The following is a 25330-nucleotide window of genomic DNA, read 5'->3' as shown; positions in this document are numbered from 1 at the left end:
CTGTAATCTTTCCTCTTGTCCCTGTACATTTTTGCTAGTTGTGTGTAAAGCTGCTGGTTTTTCAAATCAAAGCAGCATGTCCTCAGAATACTATCTTAAGTACTCTGTCCATCCTCCAAGGAGTAAATACCTCAGTTCACTCCACACACTTAACACACACCAGAAGTATTCAGATCCTTTTACTTAACTACAAGTACTGTAGGCCTACTAATTCCACACTGAAAGAATACCCTAAGTTACAGTCCTGCATTGAAAATGTTACTTAAGTAAAAGTATATAAGTATCATCAGGAAAATGTACTCAAAAGTATTAAAAGTACTCAATGCAGAAGAACCCTCACATTTTAGAAACCGTTCTGTCATTCAACTTAGTGTTTAATTAGCTTATTATTTCAGCTGTACTTGTAGGCCTATATATCGTTAGGTAGTTTAAATTTTAATAACATATTTTAAAAATGATATGTGTTTTGTGTGCAAAAATCTTAATTTGTAGAGTAACTAAAGCTGTCAGATGAATGTAATGCAGTAAAAAGTACAATATTTCTCTGTGAAATGTAGTGGAGTAGAAAGTGGCATGAAAGGAAAAGTAAAAGTACCTCAAATCTTAAGTACAGTACTTGAGTAAATGTACTTAGTTACATTCCACCACTGAGAAATACACACACCCCTGGTGTTGCAATGAGGTGTGTGTGTGTGTATGTGTGTCTCATGATCTTTGAAGCTGTCAACATTCTTCACCACATGCTCAGTCATGATGCATAGAGGCGACTGGTGAGAGGAACCAGCTGTCCCTGCCTCTGGTCGCTGCCTGGTCAACGTACTGCTCACACATCCACACTAGACCGCTTGTCCTCTTGTTCTTGTGTAGAAAATGCCAACAATTGGCCGAAAGACTCCAACTGCAATGTTGAAACAGTGACTAAGATTGACGGGCTGATTTTAAAATTTCTCTGTGTGTCTCTTAGGTGGAGGAGGGAAGAGGAATGGTCGCAGTAAGAAATGGAAGGAGATGCTAAAACTCCCCCACATCAGCCAGTGTGAGGAGCTACGCCGCACTATCGGTGAGAAACCTGGAGTGTGTGTGTGTGTGTGTGTGTGTGTGTGTGTGTGTGTGTGTGTGGCGTGGGTGTGTGAGGCAGAAAGATAACGTGCCATGCTATGTCGTTGGGGAGGGTCTGACTGCGGGAGGAAGTTCAGATTGGACTTCCTTCCTGTTTCTACCCGTCTCCACCCGCAGTTACAGGCAGGGGACAGGAAACGGTGTGTATAGATGTGTGTTTGTGTGCGTTCTGACTCAGGGAATCCGTTTTCACCGCCGTTTCTTAATCTCAAAGTCTCCCCTAACATTAGGTGTGTGTCTCAATGAGTGTCTGCTCACACACCAAATCAAAAACGTCTTCACTCCTGCTTCCTTCCTGTTCTCTACATCCAGGTTTGACTTGAAAGTAGGGGCAACATTCTCTTTGTGTGGCACAGACAAGTGCTCTACTCCTGGGGCTACATTATCTCTTCGTTCCCCCCACCCACTGTGTGTGTGTGTGTGTGTGTGTGTGTGTGTGTGTGTGTGTGTGTGTGTGTGTGTGTGTGTGTGTGTGTGTGTGTGTGTGTGTGTGTGTGTGTGTGTGTGTGTGTGTGTGTGTGTGTGTGTGTGTGTGTGTGTGTGTGTGTGTGTGTGTGACAGCTATCTCTGCCAGAGATTGCAGTGCTACCCTCCCCCACATACTCTCCCTCCCTCTTTTCTGTCTCCATGCCTCCCCCTCCCACTATCTGCATCTCTCTCTCTCTCTCCCTCCCTTTTTCCACCACTTCAGAGTAACATAAGAGTGGCAGAACAGGAGAGTTATGGAGTGAGTGAATAAACGAAACAAAGAGAGAGAGGCTTTTACAACGGGAGGAAAGATCTCTTAAGGACAGGAGAGAGTGAGCGCAAATGGCGGGAGGAAAGAAGGGAGGCTGAGTGAAAGATGTAGATGAACCTACTCCCTACGGCGATACCTCATACTCGGCGTCAATTGTGTTCCTTGTCGTTTTGTCTTCATATCGCAAATCATTACTCACAGATCTAATTATCATAAACTTGAATGTATCTGTCGTCTGCTGCAATAGATCACCTGCATTGCCATTTGGATTATAACCTAGCAGGGGAGTCTGTGTGTCTGTGTGTCTGTGTGTCTGTGTGTCTGTGTGTCTGTGTGTCTGTGTGTCTGTGTGTGTGTGTGTGTGTGTGTGTGTGTGTGTGTGTGTGGCAGCGGCAGCAGCTGTTGAATTTTACATTCGTCACTATTACATAGATGCTATTGCGTAATTTCCCTATCACACTGAGCGCAGGATCAAAATAATCCCTTTTGCCTCCTTAAACACACAGACGTGTAGGCATGTGCACACACACACACACACCTGTGTGCAGAGACGCTCACACATGCCCATACAGTGTAGGCACAGCAGATAGAAGAATACAGTAAAGCGACTGATAGCAGTGTATTTGTTGTGTCTTGATAATGTCAGGCATTTGACCTTAGCCTTGACAAGTGTGCAGTACTTCTAGGAAGCCTAGATTATATTATGTGGGCTGCAGCCACTTTGTCTGCCAGCCTTAGGCCACTCTCTCCTCCTCCTCCTTCTATCTCCCCTTCCCTTTTTTTCCTCTTCTGGTATCCATCCAATGCATACAGTACACCTGCGCCTATTAGTTTTGATCTCTGTGGTCTCTCCCTAACAAGCATGCACACCTACTGCACATACGTATACACTTGTGGCTGGCCATTCACTTTCTCACCAACGTTCTCAGTCTTAGCCTAAATTGGAGTTTTAATTAAGTTGTAATTTCAGCCTACTCCACTGGCTCAGACAGTTACTACTAGTCCAGGCTAGTTCAAGCTTTACAACTCTCCCATTATTATTTTCTTTCCTTTCATTTACCTGTTACATTATTCATTTCTGACATCTTTTTGTCTTGCATGTTCTCTCTGGTCTTGCTTTCGCAGTTGTTTTTTCTTCAGGACACAGGAGAGGTTTCTCTTACGCAAAGAGGAAAACTTTCATTGGTTTCCACTTGGCTTACATTCTCATATTCAAATGATTTAACCCAGACCAAAGCCAAAGAAACTGTGGGTCTTTGGTCTTTCTATATTCACAGTGTACATTTTATAACAGAATACTTAGTTTTGCAGGTGAGCAGTCTGTAAACTTTATCTAAGAAATAGGCAAGATAAAGAGAGACAGATTAACGTTTATTCTTAAATAACAAATTGGGGGTGTATAAAAACATTTGGAAACCATTTTACCACTTTATAAAAGAGAAAAAAAAGGAGACACAGGGGAGCTTCTACAGAGGGAAAATGTGGGACAGGAGATCTAAAATGTAATAAGTGGTGAACCCCCAGAAGGGCAAAGTACTGGGGCATGTCTTGGAGGGTAATAAGCTGAGGTACAGTTCTTGTTTGTTTTTGAATTTGTGCGTATCGTAGCTTTGTTGGAGGTGTTCTGTGCATATGATACGTTCATATGGTTTGCTTTTTGTTTTTGGGCTTTTGTAATATGGCAGATTTTAAGAGAGATTTTGTTGTGGGATGGGATTGGGGGTCCTTGTTAATAATTGTATTACTGAAAAAACATTGATTGATTGATTGATTGATTGATTAAGAGAGACTGTTCATAGACATGAATGTGATTTAGCATGGTTTCTGTCTTGATATTCGGACATTAACAGACACAGTTAATGTTGTATGACCAACCCACTAAGGCTGCACAAACATCACAGGATTAAATCATTTATTTATTTATTCATTTCAACCTTCTTATTTTTTTTAATAGCAGGCTGACATGATTACCTTTTTGTAGTAGTTGCTCTTACAGGAATATGCTATGCTTTTAGAAAATTGACTTGTTTACCATTTAAGGTATGAAAACATGCATACTAAAATCATTCAGGTGTCCCTGGGTACAGATTGTTGCCAAGTCCCAGTTCTCTGTGTACTGTTAAAATGTAAACAAATTATGACAGAAAATAACACAGTATACAGTATACAGAACTGCTGAGACTACTCCCCTCTATTTAAATGGCAAGTTAAGGTGGTGTGTGACAGTATCGGTACGTTTATTTTATTTTTTTTTGTCACAAGGCTCAGAATGTACCATCAACATGATTTTATATAAATGTATCTCTGGAGCACAGACATATTCCTTTATCCATTCATATACCTGTTTGTGTGGTAAAATAACAATATATGGCATGCATTTGCTAATAAGTGACAGTGCTATAACCCTTATAGATAAATGTAGTGTAAACTGAGCTACGGTTCAGAAGCTTAAAGTGCTCATATTATGCTTTTTGGCTTTTTCCCTTTCCTTTATTGTTATTTTTTGTGTGTGCACATTATAGGTTTACAAAGTGAAAAAGCCCAAAGTCCACCCCCAAGGGACTTACCATCTCCAACAGAAAACCCTGTTCACAAACTGCTCCAAACAGCTCTACTGTAGTCCAGCCTTTACTTCAGAGACAAACGTGGTCACTTTGTAACACCCGTTATAATGCTCGCCTAGCTGCTAGCGTGGCACGCCCTCGTGCTCTGCAACTGACAAGCTAGCAGTACTTCCTGCGCATGTGACACTCCCAACAAAGATGGAACAGAAGTGCGATGCCTCACTCTGTAGCTAAAACAGAGAGCTCAACACACCGGGTGAAAGGAGGAGCTGCAGCGATGTGCAGTACAACAAATATATGGCGTTTTCTGAAAATAAAACCACATAAACCTATTCTCGTACAACCTCTAAATACAATTATGAACCTGAAAATGAGCATTATATGAGCACTTTAAATAATATAAACTTGTATAATTATGAAACCATCACTTCATTTGGATTATGTTGGTTGTCACCCAGTGACACATGGATCATTTTGGCGTCATATGCATTGCTCAATCACTGGCTCAGTTACGTAAAAACATGCAAATCCTTTTCGAGAAAATTGCACAACAGTTTTTTGTGATTTTCATGTTAGGAACATTGGAGTTCATCAACTCAAAGAGTGACCAGTTGTGCTGTGATTCAACAGGAAATGCTAATTGGAATGAAACCACCCTGAAATCCTCACAGCAAAACCTGGAGCAAGACACCGACCTTATCAGGATACTCAGTGTAAACTAGAGCGTCAGTGTAATGATATGCAGTAGGGGATAAACAAAATTCCCTTGAGAAAATATGAACTAAAAGAGAGAATCTGTAATCTCTAGCTTTTGGGTTGCTGAGCGGCAGACGCTAACGATTCAAGCTAAGAGAGCATTCAAAGTTCATCATCTTTTTTTGTTGAATCTGGTTTGTTTAGGTTCACACTGCCCATTTGCAAACGAACCATCTCATAAACAAAAGTCACGTGTACTCATAAGAAGCTTTTTTTTTTTATTGGACCGAGTGTCAAGTTACAGGCTTTTGATGGAATTCAACACATTTGTTTGCAAAATGCAAAGAGAGAGCCACATTTTCAGGTATTCACCACATTGTTCTCACCTGGCCAGATGAATCCAGCTAAAGGACTAAACGCTCCGAAGTTCAAATAAACTGCTCCAAACATTTTGTGCTCTACAGACGCCCTAAAATTACTTTCATCAATTATGAGAGTGGGGGGGCTTTCCCTGCTCCAGCTCACAGCTGAACGCAGATGATAGGGAAACACCAAAGCAGGCCTCCAAAAAGTTGGTGGTCAAAGATGAAAGGCATTGTGTTGAAGGCAAGTGCAACGCAATGCAGTTAAAGATCTCTCAGTGCGATTTTCTGAAAGAGCTTTTTGTTCTTCTAAAACCACGTTGTCTCACAGTGGAAGGGGAAGCAATAAAAATATCATATCTCTGTGCTCTACTGTTTGCTCACCAAAGCGATAACTTAGGTTTTGTGGTTGTGTAAGTGGTGAGTTTGAATGAGAAGCATTGAGCTGCAGAGCAGAGGGGAATGCTGTGTAATAAACAGTGCAGCTGGGAGGGCTGTTGTGAAAATTTGATTTACTGTCGGAGGTTGTCCTGTAGCTGTCACCACCACAGAAATCTTCATCCCATGCATCCCTCCTCTTCCTCTATTCACGTGTGCATGTGAATGTGTGTGGCCTGTTTTTGTTTGTATGTTTATCTTGTGTGCGTGTCCTTACTGTCAACCAGTGATGGAAAATGTCCTGGGTCTTCTTCCTCATTTGGTGCCAGAGGAAATGTGACTCAAATGGACGCCATTAGTCCTAATAGGCTGGGGCCAGCTGCACAGGACACACACACACACACACACACACACACACACACCATTAACATGTTTTAGCATAAGCAAATGTACCTATTAAGGGACAGCTTGCTTTTTGGGACGGTTTCTTTTTTTCGCTCACACCCTTAGGCCGGTTACACACTGCCTGCCTGGCATTTCTGTTGCGTGGCGTTTTCTATGTCTTTACACACCAGAAACGTGTCTGACGCGGCGCTGCTGCTGCTAGCCTTGTCTGTACACATGTATGTTTCCCATTGATAAAATGAAATACCATGTTAAACATAAATATATACTGATCTGATTACAGCAAAGACAACGTCGGCAGTATTGACAGCAAAATAGGCTACAGAATATTTCGTTCTGTATTGACAGGTGCAATATTACAAAATTACATCTGCATTTGTATCAAAACCTAGAGACTTTCAAACATCAAAATGTCATTTATGAGTTTATGAGTTAGTTTACATTGGCTAACTCATAGGATATGTTGTTTTTAAAATTTCCTAGAGGCCTGAATGGTTAAAACTGTACAGTATTATTTGAGTCTTAAAAAAACAAAATAAAAGAAGATAATTTTGTTGAAGACTTGTTTTTTTCAGTATTTCCTACTCAGACTTTCCTGACTCATCTTGTGACCGCTTGTAGGGTCCCAACCCTCAGGTTTGGACCCACTGTTACAGTGTATTTTTTAGCGTAGTAATGTTTCTCCATCTGTCACCCTCTCCTCCCCTCAGAGAGGGACTACACCAGTCTGTGTGAGAAGCAGCCCATTGGTCGGCTGTTATTCCGTCAGTACTGTGACACCAGGCCAGAGCTGAAGCGCTGCATCGAGTTTATGGATACTGTGGTAAGACATTAAATTAACATTTTACCATCACTCTGCTTTTTCCCTGTTCTTACTCTTCAGCTATCCTTCTTTCTCGCATCCTCTTTTACTTGTCTGTTCTTCTGTCTTAATCTCTCTCATCTTTTTCGCCTTTCTGTGACTTCTCTCATGAGACCGCCCTGAATCGGGCCCCGCAGAGCAACGAATAGGAGAGGGAAGTCCGAGCTTGGTCCTTTGCCTGCTCTTGGCAGTAGCACGGGGTGGTGGGTGGGGTGGGCGTAGGGGGTGATTAGCGACTTAGACAGGCTGTCAGAGAACAGACCCCTCCCCTTCCTCCATGCACTCCTCCATGAGGTCAAGCCCACGTCAGAGGCACGTCCCCTGGGTGAGCAGTCAAACACAGTCTCGAGCTTGTGTCTAGGCCCCTGGAGGTATGCGAGAAAGGAAAACTGGGGATTGGGGGGCATGCTTATTTAATAAGAACCTACATTAGACTTTTTTCAAGTTGGGTAGACAGGCAACATAGGTACATACACTGGGAGTGACTGACTCATACACTTAAAAATGCAAGAAACGAAACAAGCAGCATTTTAGAACTTTAACATGTACGATTAGTCCCACTGAGGGCGTCATGCCTTGGCTGTGATGCACAGTCACATCGCTCGGTCCCATTCCTCTCCAGCAATCTTGAAAAAACAACAAAAAACACACTGCTCAAAGCGGTCAAACTCCAGACCAACTCTCTGCCTACAGCCATGTTTGACCAACATCGCATTCTGTGATGGTGCGATGGGGTGAAAACTGAGGCCTCATCCTGGTAGCTGACGAACGTAACTGGTGATGCGTGAAGATGAACATGGTTGCCAGTTTGCTTCCTTGATTAAGATGAGATGTTTTTAGTTTATTTTGCCAGTACCATCTCTCTATTTGTCTGCGGCAACATGCTCATTTCTATTTTAATTTCTTCCCCTCTCTTGGTTCTCATTAACCCCTCTAGTGTTCTCCCACTCTCTTCGTCCCCATCTCAACCTTCCTCTTCGACCTTCTGGCACCAGTCTCTTTTCTGACCTTATTTGGAGAGAAACTAAAGATGGCTGAATGAGTGTGGCTTCCTGCGCTGTTGTGGTTGCTCACTCGTCTGTTCTTCTCTGACAGGCCATGTACCAGCTCGCTCCTGACGAGAAGAGGAGAGACTACGGACTGAATGTTTTAGACACATACTTTAATAATGGGGTATGCCGCACACACACCTACTTAATAACCGAGCTAGTCAATATGGAACTAATATTTTACTAAAATATTACTTCTTTTATTATGCCATCATTACATCTACATTTAGTAATGACTAAACACATATTTGCCAATGATGTATCATGCGTATGTGGTGGACTGTAACAACTTTGGACTTTATCCAAGGTGTATGAAGCCAAATATGTGTGTATTAACCCCTTAGCATTGGTGTACTGCTGTTCACTGTATTATTGGCACCTCTATCTGCAGCAGTATTAGGTAGTGTTCACACCTCTATTTTGGTTCTCTTGGTTGGTTAATTAGCATTATTGGTTGAGGAAGAAGGTTCTATGGTCTAATGAGACCAAAATTAAACCTTGGCATCATGAAACACTATATTTGTGGTGTAAGCAAAAACGAGCCACATTACCAGAAACGCACTCCTAGAAATAGAATACAGGAAGCAGGCTGTCCTGTAGTGCAAGTTGGAGTTTTTTAATGTATAAATGTGTCACATACTCTCAGACCTTTTTTATTTTTAAGCTTGGTGCACTTTGTTCCTCGATAGAGTTTACAGCATTCTCACCACCCTCTATGAACTGGACCACATTGACTAATCAAACCTTTCTGCGTTGAGGTGTGACCACAGCCGGACTAGCCGGACTGTACAGGTTCACAAATAGAAAGGGACGAGCCGTCTGATAATGTTTTGATCTGTTTTCTTTAGCCTTAGCGGTCTGCAGCCATATTACACCATCATCTCACTTAAGCTTGTTTTATGGGCCTGCGGAGGCTCCAGAACTGTCGCCATAGCCTACGTAATAGGGGTGTGCAAAGGAATCGATTCCCATTCGTATCACGAGTCAAGCTCTACCGATTCAAAATGGATTAATAGAATTCCAAAAATCGATTCATATTTTTTTTCGTTTTGTAATGGGGTGTATACTATTGTCCTCTATACCGAACTCTGAACCAAAAGCTCTTTTAATTAACAGTTTTATTTTATACTAAATGTATTTGAAAGCTGGCCAAAGCTTGGCACTTAGCAGATTTTAGTTGCAAAAGTTTTTATTTTTGTATGAAGACATATAAGTATATATAAGTGATAGAGTGAGGGAGAAGTGAGAGAGTGACTGCGATTAGCTTCGGAGCGAGTAGTGACTCTAGAGTCCTAGTGAGAGAAACAAAGTGTCTCCCCTGTTCTTTCTGACCACGGGGAGAATCTGTAGCAGGAAAAGTTAACCCTCTCCTTGATCTCATGTTGTACTCCAGGGCAACATGAAAATGAGTTGGGGGGAAATGCAATGCTACCAAGCCATGGCCGAGCGACATGCGTCGCTGCGAGGTGTAGTTACATTTTTTCGAGAGGTGCACGTCAGGCTACGGCGTAGGGTCCGGTGTAGACGCAGAGGGGTCTGCAGGGGTACGCCGTCGATTCGACGCAGAAGCATAAAACAGCCTTTAGTTTCTGTCCCTCTCTATCTGTCGGTCTGCCTCACCCCTCTGTCTCTCTCTTTGTAACCCTCAAGTCGGCAGCCCATCTGCCAGCCGTACCCCCCGATGTGGTCGCTGGGTGTCGGGAGAGGCTGGAGCAGAGTCCATGTAAGGATCTCTTTAATGACTGCACCAAGTAAGTCTCTATCTCACATATAGATTTGTATTATCATTATTATTTGTATTACATAGATGGTTTGTGTTTTTCTTTATGATTGAGATTGAGTCTGGCCATCAAAGTGCAACAGAGTCCTGTTCCTTCAGAAAGTGTGTGTGTGTGTGTGTGTGTGTGTGTGTGTGTGTGTGTGTGTGTGTGTGTGTGTGTGTGTGTGTGTGTGTGTGTGTGTGTGTGTGTGTGTGTGTGTGTGTGTGTGTGTGTGTGTGTGTGTGTGTGTGTGTGTGTGTAGACTGTGTGGACTAGTGCACCCTGTCACTAGTGATGATGAGGCAGCTGGCACCTGGAGTGCAGTATTTTACACGCACGCACGCGCGCGCTTGCAAACACATGCACAGTGAAGGCAAATGAAAAAGAGCAGTGGGCAGAGAAAGCATCCGGATGGCTGGCATGAAAACAACAGCCACCTCAGTGCTCCCCATACACACACTCACACACACACACAAACACGGATTTACACACACACACACACACACAAACGCACACACACTTGCAGGTGTTTCTGCTTCCTGCTCTGAGTGCCAGGAGACGCAAACAGACCGGGGATTATTACCCCGAATGTACTTCTTATTGCACAGACTCACACACATTCACACACCTCAACGTGACTTTGTATTAGCCCAATAATTTAACTCTGTCACAGTAAGTTTCTGTTGCACAGGACATCAGCTGAATGATATAATGTGAAATGTATATCATGATAAGTTGTCATATTTATCTTGGCAACGATAAATGTAATTACTGGATATATACGCCGGTTGATTATACATTTTTTCCACATTTCTCTTTCTTGTTTTGGCTCACTTCTGAGGTGTTTGTTTTAATTAGTATGAGCAGTTGATGTCTGAACTGTACTATGAGCTGATTGGTTTGTTGAGGTTCTGGTTAGATGTCATTGGTTGTTGTAGCTTTTTTCAGTTTAATTAAAGTGAATTTAGACAACTCACAGAGATTTGTGATGTGTGTAAATTGAGGTTAGTAAGGGATTCATAATGCTGGTAACACAATGCATTTGTTTATTGTCCAGGCCTAACCAGAAAACATAAAAAAGTGCTTTTCATAGAAAAGAATACACCAAAATGTTGCTGGATTGTGTAAACACTCTGGCAGTGACTTGGCAGGAAATGACATGCGACCCAGGTCTTCTCCCATACAACACATTTTATTTTATGGAATTAGTTTGTCAGGGACCATGTACAAAAACATACATCAATATGTCACATCAATACATATGATGCCCACTTCAATACAATTCACCTCATCAAATCAGGAGGCTTCAAGAAAACGGACCCTTGTTTCTCAAGTCCTGGCAAAAGCTACATTTCTGTGAAGTCCCAACTTTTAGCCACAGAAGCAGACAGACTTGGGTTGGAAATGCTGCGACCAGTCTCTGATTCACTTGAGCTTCCCCGGGGGAATACCGGAATCTGCTAGAAGGAACTGAGGAGAAGTGGGAATCATGGTCGGAAAAACACTCTGTTATGTTCTCAGCCTGCTCTCCTGTAGCTGTTGGGAGTTCTAAAATCAATGAGGTTCAGAAGCTGGTCATGCTGACTACACTGATACACTGCTGCCGTTTTTTACTTTTTGAAATTCATTTTTTTTCTCCAGGCGTGGATTTTTCCAAGTTATTGAGACCAGTAGTTTTGTGAAATGCCGTAATGTTGGTGTGACATCTGGTCTGTTAATCTTGAGCTTATTTATGTACAGTATCTTCATAAGTGTGTGTGTTGTGTGTGTTGGACAGGGTGGTGGCTTTTGTGTGACTGAAGCTGGAACCATTTTGGTTCAGATGAACACAACACACCGGTCTTCTTTCTTTGGCATTTCAGGTCATGGTCTGTTGGTGCGGTTTCCTTCCCTTCTGCATGCATCTCTATTTTAACACCTCTGAGTAGTCAAAAGGCCACTGGGGAGGGCAGAGAAAAGGTGTGAGAAAGAGAGAGGCGACAGGATTATAAGGCCACGTCCACACGTACCAAAACAATCTTTCAGACTGAAGAATTATAACCCTGAAGAAGATACTGAAGTAACTTGTGCTATGGGAAGCATCCACTCCATTCAAACTTCGTGACTTCATAGCGAGCGAGGAAGATGTGATAGGCTGGCAGAATCCACAGCATGAGGTGCTACGTAAAAAAAAAAAAGACCCACACAGAGTACTGAAAGAAGAGCAAATAAGAGGAATTGGGGAAAATTGAGGAGAAATGGAAAGAGAGCGTTAAGGAGAGCGTGGCCCAACAGCAAAGTGTACAAACCTAGAACAACACAGGCACATGTTTGTGTTACTGAAAGGTTTTCAGTAGCAGCAGTTCAAATGGTTTTGAATGGGATTCCTGTTCAAGTTTGGTCATCACTCCTTCCACTATCATTATTATTTGTATTCCGTTGTGTAATTTTTATTTTCTTTAATTTTCTTTTTCCGATATGTAATTCTGACCCGGGGCTTATTCACTTCTTTTTTTTTTTTCTGAGAGGGAAGTAGGAAAGCATGGTGCTGCACGTGGAAATGTGACTTTTGGCAGAGCCACACACCCACTAACAGAGATGTATTAGCTCACCCATGAATTTTCTTCTAATGCAGTGGAACATACGGTTATGTCATACCAAGAGTAAAGCGTGTGGATGTGGATCTTGGGTGTTTTGTGTATCTCCGGTCTTGACAAAGGTCCGTGTGCTGATTTTTCTCCTCTTTTCTTTTCCTCTCCCTGCTCCCTTCGAGTAACAAAAGCCATATTGTAGCTGTGTTTATTTCTACTCCCAGTGGTGTCTGTCCGGGGCTGGACTCCAAGCCAGGCACTGCTAGGCTCCTGCCTTTCTGGAGCCCCTTTCTTTAAGTGTTTGGGACCGGTTTTGTCTTATAAGACTGAGTGAAGCCTGTTGATGAGTCTGAGCTGAGCAACTTTAGTTATTCAGGCCATGGTTTGATATATGAGACCCATTTAGGTCAGAACTTGATACGGGGAAAAACATATACTGTGCTTAAGACTGAATTGAAAAGATGTTATTGTATCTGATTAAGTTACAGGACAGTCCAGCACTTGGCAATGCGTTTGAATGAGTTTTGATGTACATGCTTTTAGTACAACTAGCGGCAGCAGCAGAGGAGAGCCCGATTAAAATCATCAACATCTAGTCTAAATGGATCGAATCTCATGCACAAAGCAAAAGGGTCCCATTATGACATAATTCAGTTTTCTTTTACATTCTGAAGCAGAGGGTGCTCCCCTTGTGGAAACTCTCTACTCTCAAGCCTTTTGCCAAGAACAGCCACCCCAGCGCTGTTGGTAACCACAGGCAGCTTTTCTCATCCTCCTTTAGTGATGAGGTCATTTTAAAATATGGTCAAGGAAAATCTCCCTGCCAAATATGAGCATCTCTTCAACATTTGGGTGGTAGGGAGGGGATATCTGCTGTAAGTTAGATTTTTCAGTCCTGTGTCGTAGGCCGGCAGAAGAGAATTTTAGCACACTGGTCGGCAGGAGAGAAAGTGCTGCTTGTCAGTAGTAGCACAGCTCCCATCAGAACCGCTCTGCACCGGAGCTTTCTATGGTCCTGTAGTTGATGTCAATGCATACCGTAGTGATGTTTTTTCTTTTATATTAATAATAATATTATTGATTTCAGGTATCTGTGACAGTAAACTGAATATATTTGAGTTTTGGACAAAACAAGACATTTGAGGACGTCATCTTAGGCTTTGGGAAACACTGATCCACATTTTTCACCATGTTTTGACATTTTTATAGATCAAACAACTGATCGATTAATCAAGAAAGTAATCGACAGATTTATCGACTATGAAAATAATCGTTAGTTGCAGCCCTAATCTGATTCAACGATTGACAGTCATGATGCTACTGGTTATGATTGGCTGACAGGCGTTTGTCTTCTTATGCTGGATATACGAAACCATGCATCGAAAGCTTGTATTGACTACTTTGTTCTTCTAGTCCTAATCTTATATTTCAGGTAGCTACAGTAATGTTGCTGTCAGCCAACGGGAATATGTGCTATCAAGATTGAGCAGAAAAAAACTCTAAAAATAAATAATGACTTGCAATATGGTGAATGATTTCTTAATTTTTTTGTAGATTATATTATAAAAATGAGATTACACATTTTTGTATTGTCATCCTTTTTCATAGTGTCTTAGATTTACCTGTCACCGTCAAACCGGGATTTATATTTGAACATGACTGTCCAGCACAGCATTATTTTGAAAGGATGCATATATTGGTGGTATTTTTTAAACACCATGTTTAACCAGGTTGATATATCTAAAGTATTTGCCAGTTATGCTAGTCATGGTATAGTTATATACAGTAACTGATTTTCTCTGCTTTTGGCATGGACATTCTAAAATGGGACACTGGGGTGAAACTGGTTAGTCTTGATCTTGAGCATCTTGTACACAATCATTGAAATAACAGAAACTACAGCTAATATCAAACATCACATAAGCATTTGCCTTGATTTAAAATAACATGGAACCATCAAAGTTGTGTTGAATAAATTCAGTCTTACCTTGAGATCCAGGATGAAAACCTGCTGAGTCATATGTGTTGACTGAAGAGAAGGGGGGGGGGGGACACCCCAATATGTTATCTGTCGACCGCACAGATAGCAAGGACAATACACTTGTAAGGCGTACCCACAATATTTTTGCTGACCCGTATTATTTCTTGCCGTAACCCTTGAAACTAACTGTAGACCTACAGTTACGTTCATGGCTGTTTGTAACGTTTATCGGTGTTTTTTGCCCCCCAACAGTTCCTTCCATGCAGCGCTGCCTGGAAGGCACTAGGATTAGGCACTGGTTATGGTTAGGGTTAGGTGCCTTGGAGGCAGCGGTCGCAGCGCTTCCTGGACGGAGCCGCTGGGGGCTTAAAACACCATTGAGTGTTTGGTACCACGGTGTCAAAGAGGACATGGTGTTTAAGTCAAACAACATCCGTAGTCAAAGCAGTGGAAAAGGACACTAATATGAGAGGCTGGCAGGGTCATGTCAAACAATCATGTTCTTACAAGTCTCAGTGGAGTGACGGGTGGCGAATGGTCAGGAGACGATGAGGCCGGGTCCTTTCCAGAGCCCTTCATTCCTCAAAGAACTTTGGTGTCAGTTACCTCGACCCTTCAATTTATGGCAGGACGGTTCCAAAATTTGGGGGTGATTATGCCTGAAAATATGACATAATCGCATAGATTCAGACTGGCTCAGACACCCGCATTCACGCGTGAGGTAAAATGAGATTAGATGTTCCGCTCAACCTCCTGCTCAGTGAAAACCGGTTTCCCCAAAATCCCCTGTTTCCTGCTTGAGTTGAGTGGAATGTCTCCGTTCAAAGACATTTTTCACGGTATGTTTTTCCCAGTCTTTTCACTGACCACAGCTTTCAACCGAAACGCAGCCGGCGATGCCTGAACACACACACACACACACACACACACACACACACACACACACACACACACACACACACACACACACACACACACACACACACACACACGTGATTCAGGGGGTAGTCGGAGAAAGAGGATGTGTGTGTTTGTAGTCATAAAGGTTAAAAGTCCTTCTCTGGGGAGAGCAGGCCAGATGTCTTGTCTGTCTGGAAGATTTGGCATGAAATTTTACATGTGCTTGTATTTTTTCTGTTTTTATCTGGTGACGTACATCGTCACATCTTTATTACCTTGTTATTAAATGATTACCATCCCTCTTTCTCCCTCTCTCCCTCACTACAGAATAGTTCGTGATTATCTGAGTGGAGCTCCATTTTCCTCCTACCACGAGTCCATATACTTCTCTCGCTTCCTGCAGTGGAAATGGTTGGAGAGGTGGGTAGTCACTGCAGATTACACGCTTGGTGAAGCAGACATGCAAACCATCCCTTTTTTCCTGAAGGATCTTATACACATCCGATATTCTCTGTTGAGACTCTTTTGCATCATTCATTCTACTTCTTTGTTTGCTAAGGGCAGCACATTGTAAACTATAAACTTCCAGCCCATGAACTTTTTTTATTTATTTTTATTGGAGGGATCATAATGTCTAGAGGAGAAGACTGCAGATATGAACTTAAATTAATAATGAATATAATAAAACAATAATGATGCTGACATTAGTAAATGGCAGAAGAAATGCTTGCAGCAGACGGAAAACAAACATTACAGTATATAGAGTCTTGTCGCAGGAAAGATGTTTGCACTGAAAGACAAAAGGTGGTGCTGCCAATCAGTGGTTGGTTGTGAGTGGTAATAAATAATTGATGATGCTTTGCATAATGGCTGGGTAACTGTAGCAGGGTGGAAACAGCAGACATCAGGGTGGATTAATAATATATTAGAGCATTACTCTGTCTGCCACATCACACAGTCTGAGAGAATGACATGACATAACCCATCAGTTATTTTGTCTCTTTTTGTCTCTCTTTATCATTTCTCTCTTTTCTCTTCTTTTCATTCCTGCAGGCAACCAGTAACCAAAAATACCTTCAGACATTACAGAGTACTAGGAAAAGGTGGATTTGGCGAGGTGAGTGTCACTGTCATCAAGAAGTTGAAATAACTTTGGTTTACTGTGGTTATTAAGTTTTTTTTTGTGATGGATGCAGAGGCAACGTTACGTTACCTTACGCACCAAATTTGGGAATGAGATGTTAATGATTTAAGTTGCTGCCGGTAACCTTTAGTTAATGCAGCACTGTTTATGTGTCCACTCCTGTGATGATGGGTGGAGAAATTAGTGGTGTGACACATTAACTTCCATTAGTTATACTTTTGTGTGTGTGTGTGTGTGTGTGTGTGTGTGTGTGTGTGTGTGTGTGTTTTAATGGGCATGTGTGTGTGATCGTGTTTCCTCGTTGCTTGTTTTCCAGGTTTGTGCCTGCCAAGTACGTGCCACCGGTAAGATGTACGCCTGTAAAAAGCTGGAAAAGAAACGAGTGAAGAAAAGAAAAGGTGAAGCAATGGCACTAAACGAAAAACGCATTTTAGAAAAAGTTAACAGTAGTTTTGTAGTAAGTACTACCTTTTTCTTATTCAACTTTTCAACAGAATTGTACCTGTTTTGTCTGTCTATTTGTGAGTGTGCGTGCGTGTACAGTATGCGAGAGTGTTGTTTGTTATGGCTCCAGGATCCTCCAAATGAAATTGAGTGGCGTGTTTGCAAAGGCTGTCGATCAGCTGTTACAGACAGTTGCTGTGACTCCAGTTCTGTTTGTTTAATGACGTCCACGCCAGGTGGACAAGCTTGTGAGTCCCAGTGGAAAGAAACCTGATGGGATAAAAGTACAAAAAATATAACCCACATATTATGAATGACTAGTTGCAGGTGACTGCATACTGCAGGGCAGTTAGCAAGGGTGTGCAAAAAACTGTCGACAAGTTCAGCTAACCAGCTTGAATGCATTGCAGCAAATAAAACCAAATGCAAATTAATTTTGGTGCAAACATGCCAAATTTGATTTCATGTGGAGCATACTGTCAGCCTTTAATTAACTGAATGTATTCTAAAAGTTAATTGAAATCTGTTTTGTTTTTACATGTTCTTGATGCAGTGGTGTATAAGACTTAGATATACGGATTAATAGTTGTATATTACATGTCATAGATGGTGAGGAAAAATAACCCATGCCTCTACAGCTACTGTGACCACACACGTTTTGTGTTAAAATCCCATGATTGATGTTTTGTGTTAAAACCACATGACTTTAACTTTGTGCTATAGCCCGAATACAATGGTGGATGTCACTCTATGCAAACTCAGCCGAAAACTAGCCAAGGACATGATAAGAATAACTACTTTGTCAATCCTATTTGCAGAGACCCTCAAAACGGACTCACAGTTCATCCAGATGTCTTTAGGCCTAAGTGTCCAAAAGCCCTTACAACTTTAGTTCCTTAGGGTTTGCCAATTCAATTGTTTGACATGATGTTAGAACAAACACGTCTGTAATCAAGTGAAAGCTTCATATCAGAGCAGTAAGCAGAGTCTCATTCCTTAAGCTCATTGGGTTTCTTTTGCAAGCCAACTGCATTTCATTTTGCACCACAAGTTTAAGTCAGAACAACAGCATGTAGAAGAAATTAGTACACGGTCCTGCTCAGAGCATGTGTGCCAGCTCCCAAAAAAAAAAAAAAAAAATCATTATTCTGCCACTGTACAACCATGCCTCGAGCTCTTAATGGTGGCCTAGCTCTTGGCTGATTTTCCTATGGAGGATTTTTATAAATTGAGCCATAGTCATGAGTAAGTGGTGGTTTTTGGCTAGCGCTGTAATGACAAGCCTGAACGCTTTGTACTGCATCACCTAGCTTTTTATTTCTTCCATGCTGTACCAAAGGGCAGAAATTTACAGTTGACAGTCCATTAACATGTAAGATGATACATTATAGGAACAGTTCAAGACCTTCAAAGGAGATGGAAATAATGTCTATGGGTCATAAATTGAATATAAAAGTAATGTAACAAGAATAACCTTAAATGTTTAAATGACTTTCATTCAATTTCTATGATCGCAGTGCTTCAAATGCACCTGAAATAAGGAAAATTTACTTTATTATTAGCTGATAGTTTCTTAAATAAAATACACGTAGAAACAGTGGAAATTTGTCAGTTCACAAATTCTAAAATATGATCCTTTTTCACTCCTCTTACCTCTCACTGTGTGCATGTGATGCAGTAGACGTGTTCCTGGTGTATCTGTCTCTGTTTTCTGATTCCGCTATCAACACTCCTTTTAATATGGAAATGCCTACATTTTAATCCTGCTCAACTACACATGTTGACATCAGGAGTCAAATGCAGCTGGAAAACTAGTAACGTGTGCTTCTCTTTCCATTTCGTCCAACTGTAACCACAAAAACCTCTCAGGTGTTTCGGCAGGAAAAGAAAACTTAGCTTTGGCTCAGTGTTAAGAAATGATTGTTCCAAAGACAAGAAAATTACAGCAAGTGCTCGTTTTATCATTCTTGGAACATGGTGAGGAGCGGCTAGAGGGATAGACGTGTTCATTTCTGCTTTGTGGGTGTGTGTGCAATGTGTGTTTTGTATATGTGTACAACTGCAGAACACAGTATTCTACTATTATACAGAATGGAGGTATTGATCTGTAGTACAGTAAGCTGGATCGTAAGGGAGCAGAGCCTCAAAGCCTTTCCAGGTTCTCCATGTAAAGCTAATGGTCGTGTTTGAGTTTTACTACGGTCGGTTTCTGATGCAGTGTGAGCTATGTTGCATGTCCTTGTTTTGAGTGAGTCATGGCAGAAGCATGTGTATATATACACACACACACACACACACACACACACACTCGTCACCTGGGATTGGCACGAGGTGTGTGTGTGTGTTCGTTTTCTGTGCTGCAGGCAGAACTGATGACTCTTCATGTGCCTCTCTACCTACGAGAGCCGCTCTGTTGCCTAGCAACACTGACCAAACAGCAGTAGCAAGGAGTAGAGTCAAGTGCTCTCTCAAACCCCTCATTTCTCTCTCTCTCTCTCTCTCTCTCTCTCTCTCTCTCTCTCTCTCTCTCTCTCTCTCTCTCTCTCTCTCTCTCTCTCTCTCTTGGTATTCTTCTTTACCTTTTTTTATCAGTGCATCATACTATTAGTCAATACATACTGCCAGCTTACTGTATGTTTTAACCAATAACCATCCACATATTCAGTGTGTGGGTGTGTGTGTGTATATATATATATATGTGCATGTCAGACACAGGGCAGCGTGACCCTGTTCTAAAGTCTCCGGCAGCAGGTGAGACTGAGGTAGAGCTACCTCGCTCTGATGCTAATTTGTATGACTATCATTTAACAATTTTATCATAATTTCCTTAAAGGTATAGGGATTGTATAGCTACACAACGATTTCTAGTAATAATCTTGAAGATTTCCATCTAAATGTCTGTTAAAGCTGCACGAGGCAGAATGCAAAAACATACGCCAGAATTTGAAGTAGAGTGAGACCTCCTCCTGCAGCTCTCCCTGCCCCTCTCTGTCCAGCCCCTCCTATCAGATGCACCAGTAACCTGTGGTCATTCATTTCATCACATGGACCACACCCCAAAAACAAGTTTAAAGCTATTTTAATGTACATAGTGCCATGGTTAGCATTGCTAAGCCTCTGTCATGATTGACAGGTCAGCATGTAGCCATGCCCTAAAGCCTCCCCTGCTTTATCGTTGATTTTAAAATAAATGGGACCATAATTTACTAAATAAACATCATGCTGTAAAGGGTCCGTGAGCCAGGCACATGGTTCAAAAGGGTTGTACTTAGTGTTTTAATTAATCATAGGTGTGTTTTGGGCGTAACATGAAATAACCAATCAGAATGTCATCTCCCATTCCCTTTAAAAGTCAGGTGCGTTTGTACCTTGGCGCTTTGCTATTATAATGGCGGATTTGCTAAGGAGGAAGGAGAGATTTTCAGGAGAAGAAACTGATCTGCTCGTGCATGAAGTGAAAGCGCGCAAGCAGATCATACATGGCATAGTGTGCGTCCTGTGCACGAGCCTAAAATATTTGCTCTGTTAAAATAATAATGAAATGCTGCATTATTGACTTTAAACCAGGTTTTTGTTGGTCAATGGCGCTATCACTTCCTGCTGCCTCAAGATAGCAATACGCCAAGAATGCACCTGAACACACCTCCCTGTAAGACCAGCACGCCCATGGGCGCACAGATGGGCGCAGGTGCATTTGCTATTTAAACGACGTGGGCGCTGGACGGGAAATTGACAACTGCGTTGGTCTTAAACTAGCAAAGACTCTTGCGTCAGGCTTTGCGCTGCGCCGGATGCAAGATAGGGCCCAGAGACTTCTGTACAGGACAACTTCTTTTTGCAACGAGTGGAGTTGCCCCCTACTGGAAATTAGAACGCAGGCTCAAGGCTCCGCATTGGCTTCACTTTTCAGACCCGGAAACTCCTTCTACAGCCTACGTTTCATCCCGATGCTGCTATATAGCGGCAATTGTATGAGAATTACCGTCCTGTTTTCTTTGTAAAGCCCTTTAAGTTGACATACTGTGATTTGAGGGACTAGCTAGCTACATAAACTTGAATGAGTCGCAGGCTACTGCCATCCAAAAGGAGATGTCGGAGACTATGTGAGAGAAAAATGTAAACGCGGCAAACGAGCCAATGTTCGTGCTAGGCTAAAGGCTAACCCCAGAAGAGCAGAAACAAAATGTCTGCTCCCTGGAAAATAAATTTTTACACAATTGTGTTGCTCTGTGTACTGTATATAGATGGATGACAATGAAGTCTCTTATCTAATAGTTAGGCCTTAAATTAGCTGCATCCCTGAGCCTTTGGCTACGGTAAGCATAACCTTTACTGAAGGGATGTGCATGGTTGGTAGAAATGACCTGTGATTGGCCAAAGTCTCCCGTTGCAGGCTAGATTTTCCAAAGGCCGTTAGGGTTTTCTTGTAGACCACTTGAAGAGATTGAAGATTAATTATGGATTTTTTGCCAACGGCACCAAAAACAATCTGTCACTATCACCGAATTAAGTAACACAATTATGGTTGAGCCTATGGCCCACTGATGAAAACCTTGCATTTGCAGTTTTACGAACTGGGTGTCTGTGGCGACATTTCCAGGGAAAAATAACAAGTGGCGATCTCTGGGAAGTGACATCCCAAAACACACATGGAATTAGTTTATCACCGTAGGTGGCGCTAAAGAGACTGAAAGTGAGATCTTCAAGATTGGTTCTTTGGTGTTTTTTGCCCCCAACGTCTCCTTCCAGGCAGCGCAGCAATGGTTATGTTTAGGATTAAGGTTAGGGTTAGCTGCCTGGAAGGCACTGTTAGAGGCAAAAAACACAATCAAGCTCAAGATTGTAACTTTAAATATCTGAGGAAGTGAGGAAAGCCAACTTTCACTACTTTTCCTGTCCGTTACCTGAGAAAATTCAATTCCAGAGGGAGGCAAAGTGGATGGGTGTTAGGATTTACCTGCTTTATGAGTAAAGTTATTTCTTGCCAGGTTTTCTTCAGTTCTGTGATTGTATTGCATGAATGTCAGGCATTAGTGGAAATGTTGATTACACAGTTGAATCACTTTGAGTCTCTTTCATTATTAGGACGATTTTTGGATCTCCCTTTTCTAGTGTTTTCCATTTTAAAGAAAATACTGACACCAAGCCCAGTGTGAGAGCCATTTTTTGTGGTGCCAAGTTCAATAGATTTGTCCATTGCTAATGCATAAACATGATTTTTGGAAGTGTGCATAGGACATGCATATTCATAAGTTTGCTTTAGCTTGTAGTTCATACATGTGTGTTTGTTTAGGTACAGTATGTATATGTGTGTGTGCGTGAGTGTGTGTGTTGGCCCATAAGATTTTTTCCCATCCCCTCTTGTGGTCTGTCTCTGACTACGTAGTCCGGAGCAGATGGGATTCCTCCCAATGGCAGCAACATCCTGCTTGTACACAACAACACATGCACGCGCACACACACTAGATACCCTGCGTGTCACTGACCCACAGGGAGGGGAGGAGGAAAGAGGACGGGAGAGAAAGGGAGGCTGGTGGGAATTTGAGAAGAGAGATAGATGGTGGGATTATTGTTTTCCATATCTGTGATGTTTCTCTTTGTATAAATTCCTGACATTCCATCTGGGAATAACGGATGATTATTTGGGGCATTAAATACACCAAATGAAACAATCATGTTCCTCTAGCCACCCTGTCTCTTACCACTGCTCTTCCCTCTTCCTCCTCCTCCCCTCTTTCTCTCCTCATGCCCTCTTCTACACTGACTCCTTGACTGGTCCCTCACCTCCCTCGTTACTACTTCCCCAAATTTGCCTCCCTCTCCAGGTTAGTCTAGCATATGCCTATGAGACCAAGGATGCGCTGTGCCTGGTGTTGACCATAATGAATGGCGGTGACTTAAAGTTCCACATCTACAACATGGGCAACTCTGGCTTCGACGAGCAGAGGGCCATCTTCTATGCTGCTGAGATCTGCTGTGGCCTTGAGGACCTGCACCGTGAGAGGATAGTCTACAGGTTAGCACACACGGGGTCAGAAACTGTTTTGGGGAATCAAGTCAAAAAGATGAGATATTTTTACTATCCTATTAGGAAAGCAATAAGCATAGAGGCTTTAGGAAAGTTTTCAGGGGTATTTTGATGATCTCGGTCTCTGAGGACCAATGTTGTAAGGTTACAGCACCCAGATCAACATTATGTAAGCTTGTTGTTGTACAAGAGAATTTGCCTACAACTGGCTTAATGTCCTGGCCTTAAGGGGGGCACTCCGCCGATTTTACACAGGAAGTTCAGTTTACTTGTCACGAGAAGAACTGCTCAACCATTAAACACAATTGAATGTTGCCTTTTGTGGCTCTAAAGGGAGCTTTCTAAAGTCTGAGAAAATAACCCAGATGGTGTCCTATTGATTTCATCAGTGTTCTCTCGAATGAGGCTTGAGACTTACCAACTGTGGCAGTCAGGGTCAAAATGCGCTACCCAGTTGCATCCTGGGAAATGTAGAATCTAAGATTTTGGATATTTCAGACTCTGCTCGATTTTGACTTCCTTTTTTTAAAAACTTTCTTGAAGTGCAGTATTAAATTGGGGGAATACCCCTTTAACCCAAAGGCAATTGACAAACCTCACCAATGCAAGAGCTCTAAAACAAACCATAAACTAACTGTATGTCTGACTATTTGTCCCAGCTCTGGTGTTACGAAGAGATATATTCCATAAGAGTGTTTGCAGTCGTGTAAGATTGGACGAGTGCAAATGGAAAGTCCTGGATGATGAAGTGTCACTGGATTAATGGTGTACGGATTTCACTGAGGTGTCATGCATCCGTCACACTCAGTGGAGCCTCAGAGTAATGCTAACATAAACACTGAAGTTCTTAGTGGACACATGCACCCACAACATACGCATGGCCCACATAGTCATATAAACAGTGTTCCTAGATCACAGCATGGGTTACAGTAAACTTCACAGTTGGCATTCTGGTTGAGCTTGGCATTGGTTAGTGGAGTGTCCCAGTTTTGAAATTGTTATAGCTATTATGAAAAAAATTTAATTGTATTGCAATTTTGAAAAAAGTTAGATAAGACACTAATTTGGCTTAAAAGAGGGTTAAAATAAAGACATAACGATAAACATAACGTGGCAAGGTTAATAAAAAAGGCTTGGAAAAGCCCTCAACATATAAATAAGAGATACGATTTTTAAGAAGAGACTAAAATTCTCAGTCAGGAAGTTCGGTTGAACACAAATATAGCTCAGTACAATATAACAGAGCAAATAAAGATATGTGGGCAGCTAAGCCATCTATTAATCCACATGAAAGATTGTAGAAGCACACGGGCAATAAAAGACAATGAAATGTCAACAAAATTACAAGTTAATAAAAGATACAAATATTTAGCCAGTAATTTTATTGTTATTGTTCCTTAAATGTAAGTTCTATTTTTATACAAGCCGTATATCCACGGAATGACTCCCTAATGTGTTCTCTTATTTTATTTTTTTTTCCCCCCGCAGGGATTTGAAACCTGAAAACATCCTTCTGGATGATCGTGGTATGTTCAAAGTTCTTTTTCTCCTTTTGACGTAACCCATACCTCACTTTATAATGTGCAAGCACAGCAGCAGAAAGTCTCCCTGGCTTTCAAAGACTGAAAAGTCATCTCTTCAAGTTCTTCACATCACGCTCTCTCCTCTGAGTCATACACTGTAACATGGTCTTATCTTGAAATAGAGGAATCTCCTTGGTGTCTTTCTTATGCTCGTACTTTTCTTATTCTTTCTTTCACTGACTTCTATCATAAAAGATAATTTTAGTGTAACATGAGTATTTTCAGGGCACTATGGCTTTAACCTTTGTACTCATTAGTTGGTTTTTGTATAGTCTATATCCTTGACGTTCCACTTCCGGGATTGCTCCTGTGCCGCCGCTCATTTAGGCCGGTATATCCGTTGCCTTGGGCTTCCTTTGTGTTGGCATTTTAAACTCCGGTGGATTTCTGAGGACTATGGTTAACTGCTCCTCAGATCTCTGCAGGGGAAATCCAGACAGCTAGCTAGACCATCTGTCTAATCTGAGTTTTCTGTTGCACGACTAAAACAACTTTTAAACGTACACGTTCCACCAAAACAAGTTCCTTCCGAGCCGGTTTTGCAGCGGCACTGCAGCTTTTCTCCGGTGCTTAGCACCGCCCAAGACGATTGTGATTGATTTAAAGAAATGCCAATAAACCAGAGCACGTTTTCCTCCCATCCCCGAATGCTGTATGGAGTAGGCAGGCCCTCCTCCAGCGCGCTTTGGAGGAGGGTCTGGCAAAGCGAGACTAGTTTTTGTAACTCTTGATATCTAGGGAATGAG

General features: G+C 41.9%; 1 protein-coding gene across 3 annotated transcripts in view; it reads left to right on the top strand.

The window, feature by feature from the left end:
- The window catches only part of grk4 (G protein-coupled receptor kinase 4), a 49027-nt gene that overhangs the window by 13419 nt on the left and 10278 nt on the right, over positions 1 to 25330 (top strand). For all 3 annotated transcript variants that reach the window (XM_039809913.1, XM_039809919.1, XM_039809928.1), the window contains exons 2-10: positions 965 to 1060; positions 6974 to 7086; positions 8221 to 8298; positions 9825 to 9925; positions 15713 to 15805; positions 16439 to 16502; positions 16846 to 16986; positions 22799 to 22989; positions 24490 to 24527. In XM_039809913.1, the coding sequence (XP_039665847.1) occupies positions 965 to 1060; positions 6974 to 7086; positions 8221 to 8298; positions 9825 to 9925; positions 15713 to 15805; positions 16439 to 16502; positions 16846 to 16986; positions 22799 to 22989; positions 24490 to 24527 (915 nt within the window). The remainder of the gene's footprint in view (positions 1 to 964; positions 1061 to 6973; positions 7087 to 8220; positions 8299 to 9824; positions 9926 to 15712; positions 15806 to 16438; positions 16503 to 16845; positions 16987 to 22798; positions 22990 to 24489; positions 24528 to 25330) is intronic.

Source organism: Perca fluviatilis, chromosome 1 (genome assembly GCF_010015445.1).
Source record: "Perca fluviatilis chromosome 1, GENO_Pfluv_1.0, whole genome shotgun sequence".
NCBI classification, from domain to species: Eukaryota; Metazoa; Chordata; class Actinopteri; order Perciformes; family Percidae; genus Perca; species Perca fluviatilis.
This window is presented reverse-complemented; position numbering and strand designations above follow the sequence as displayed.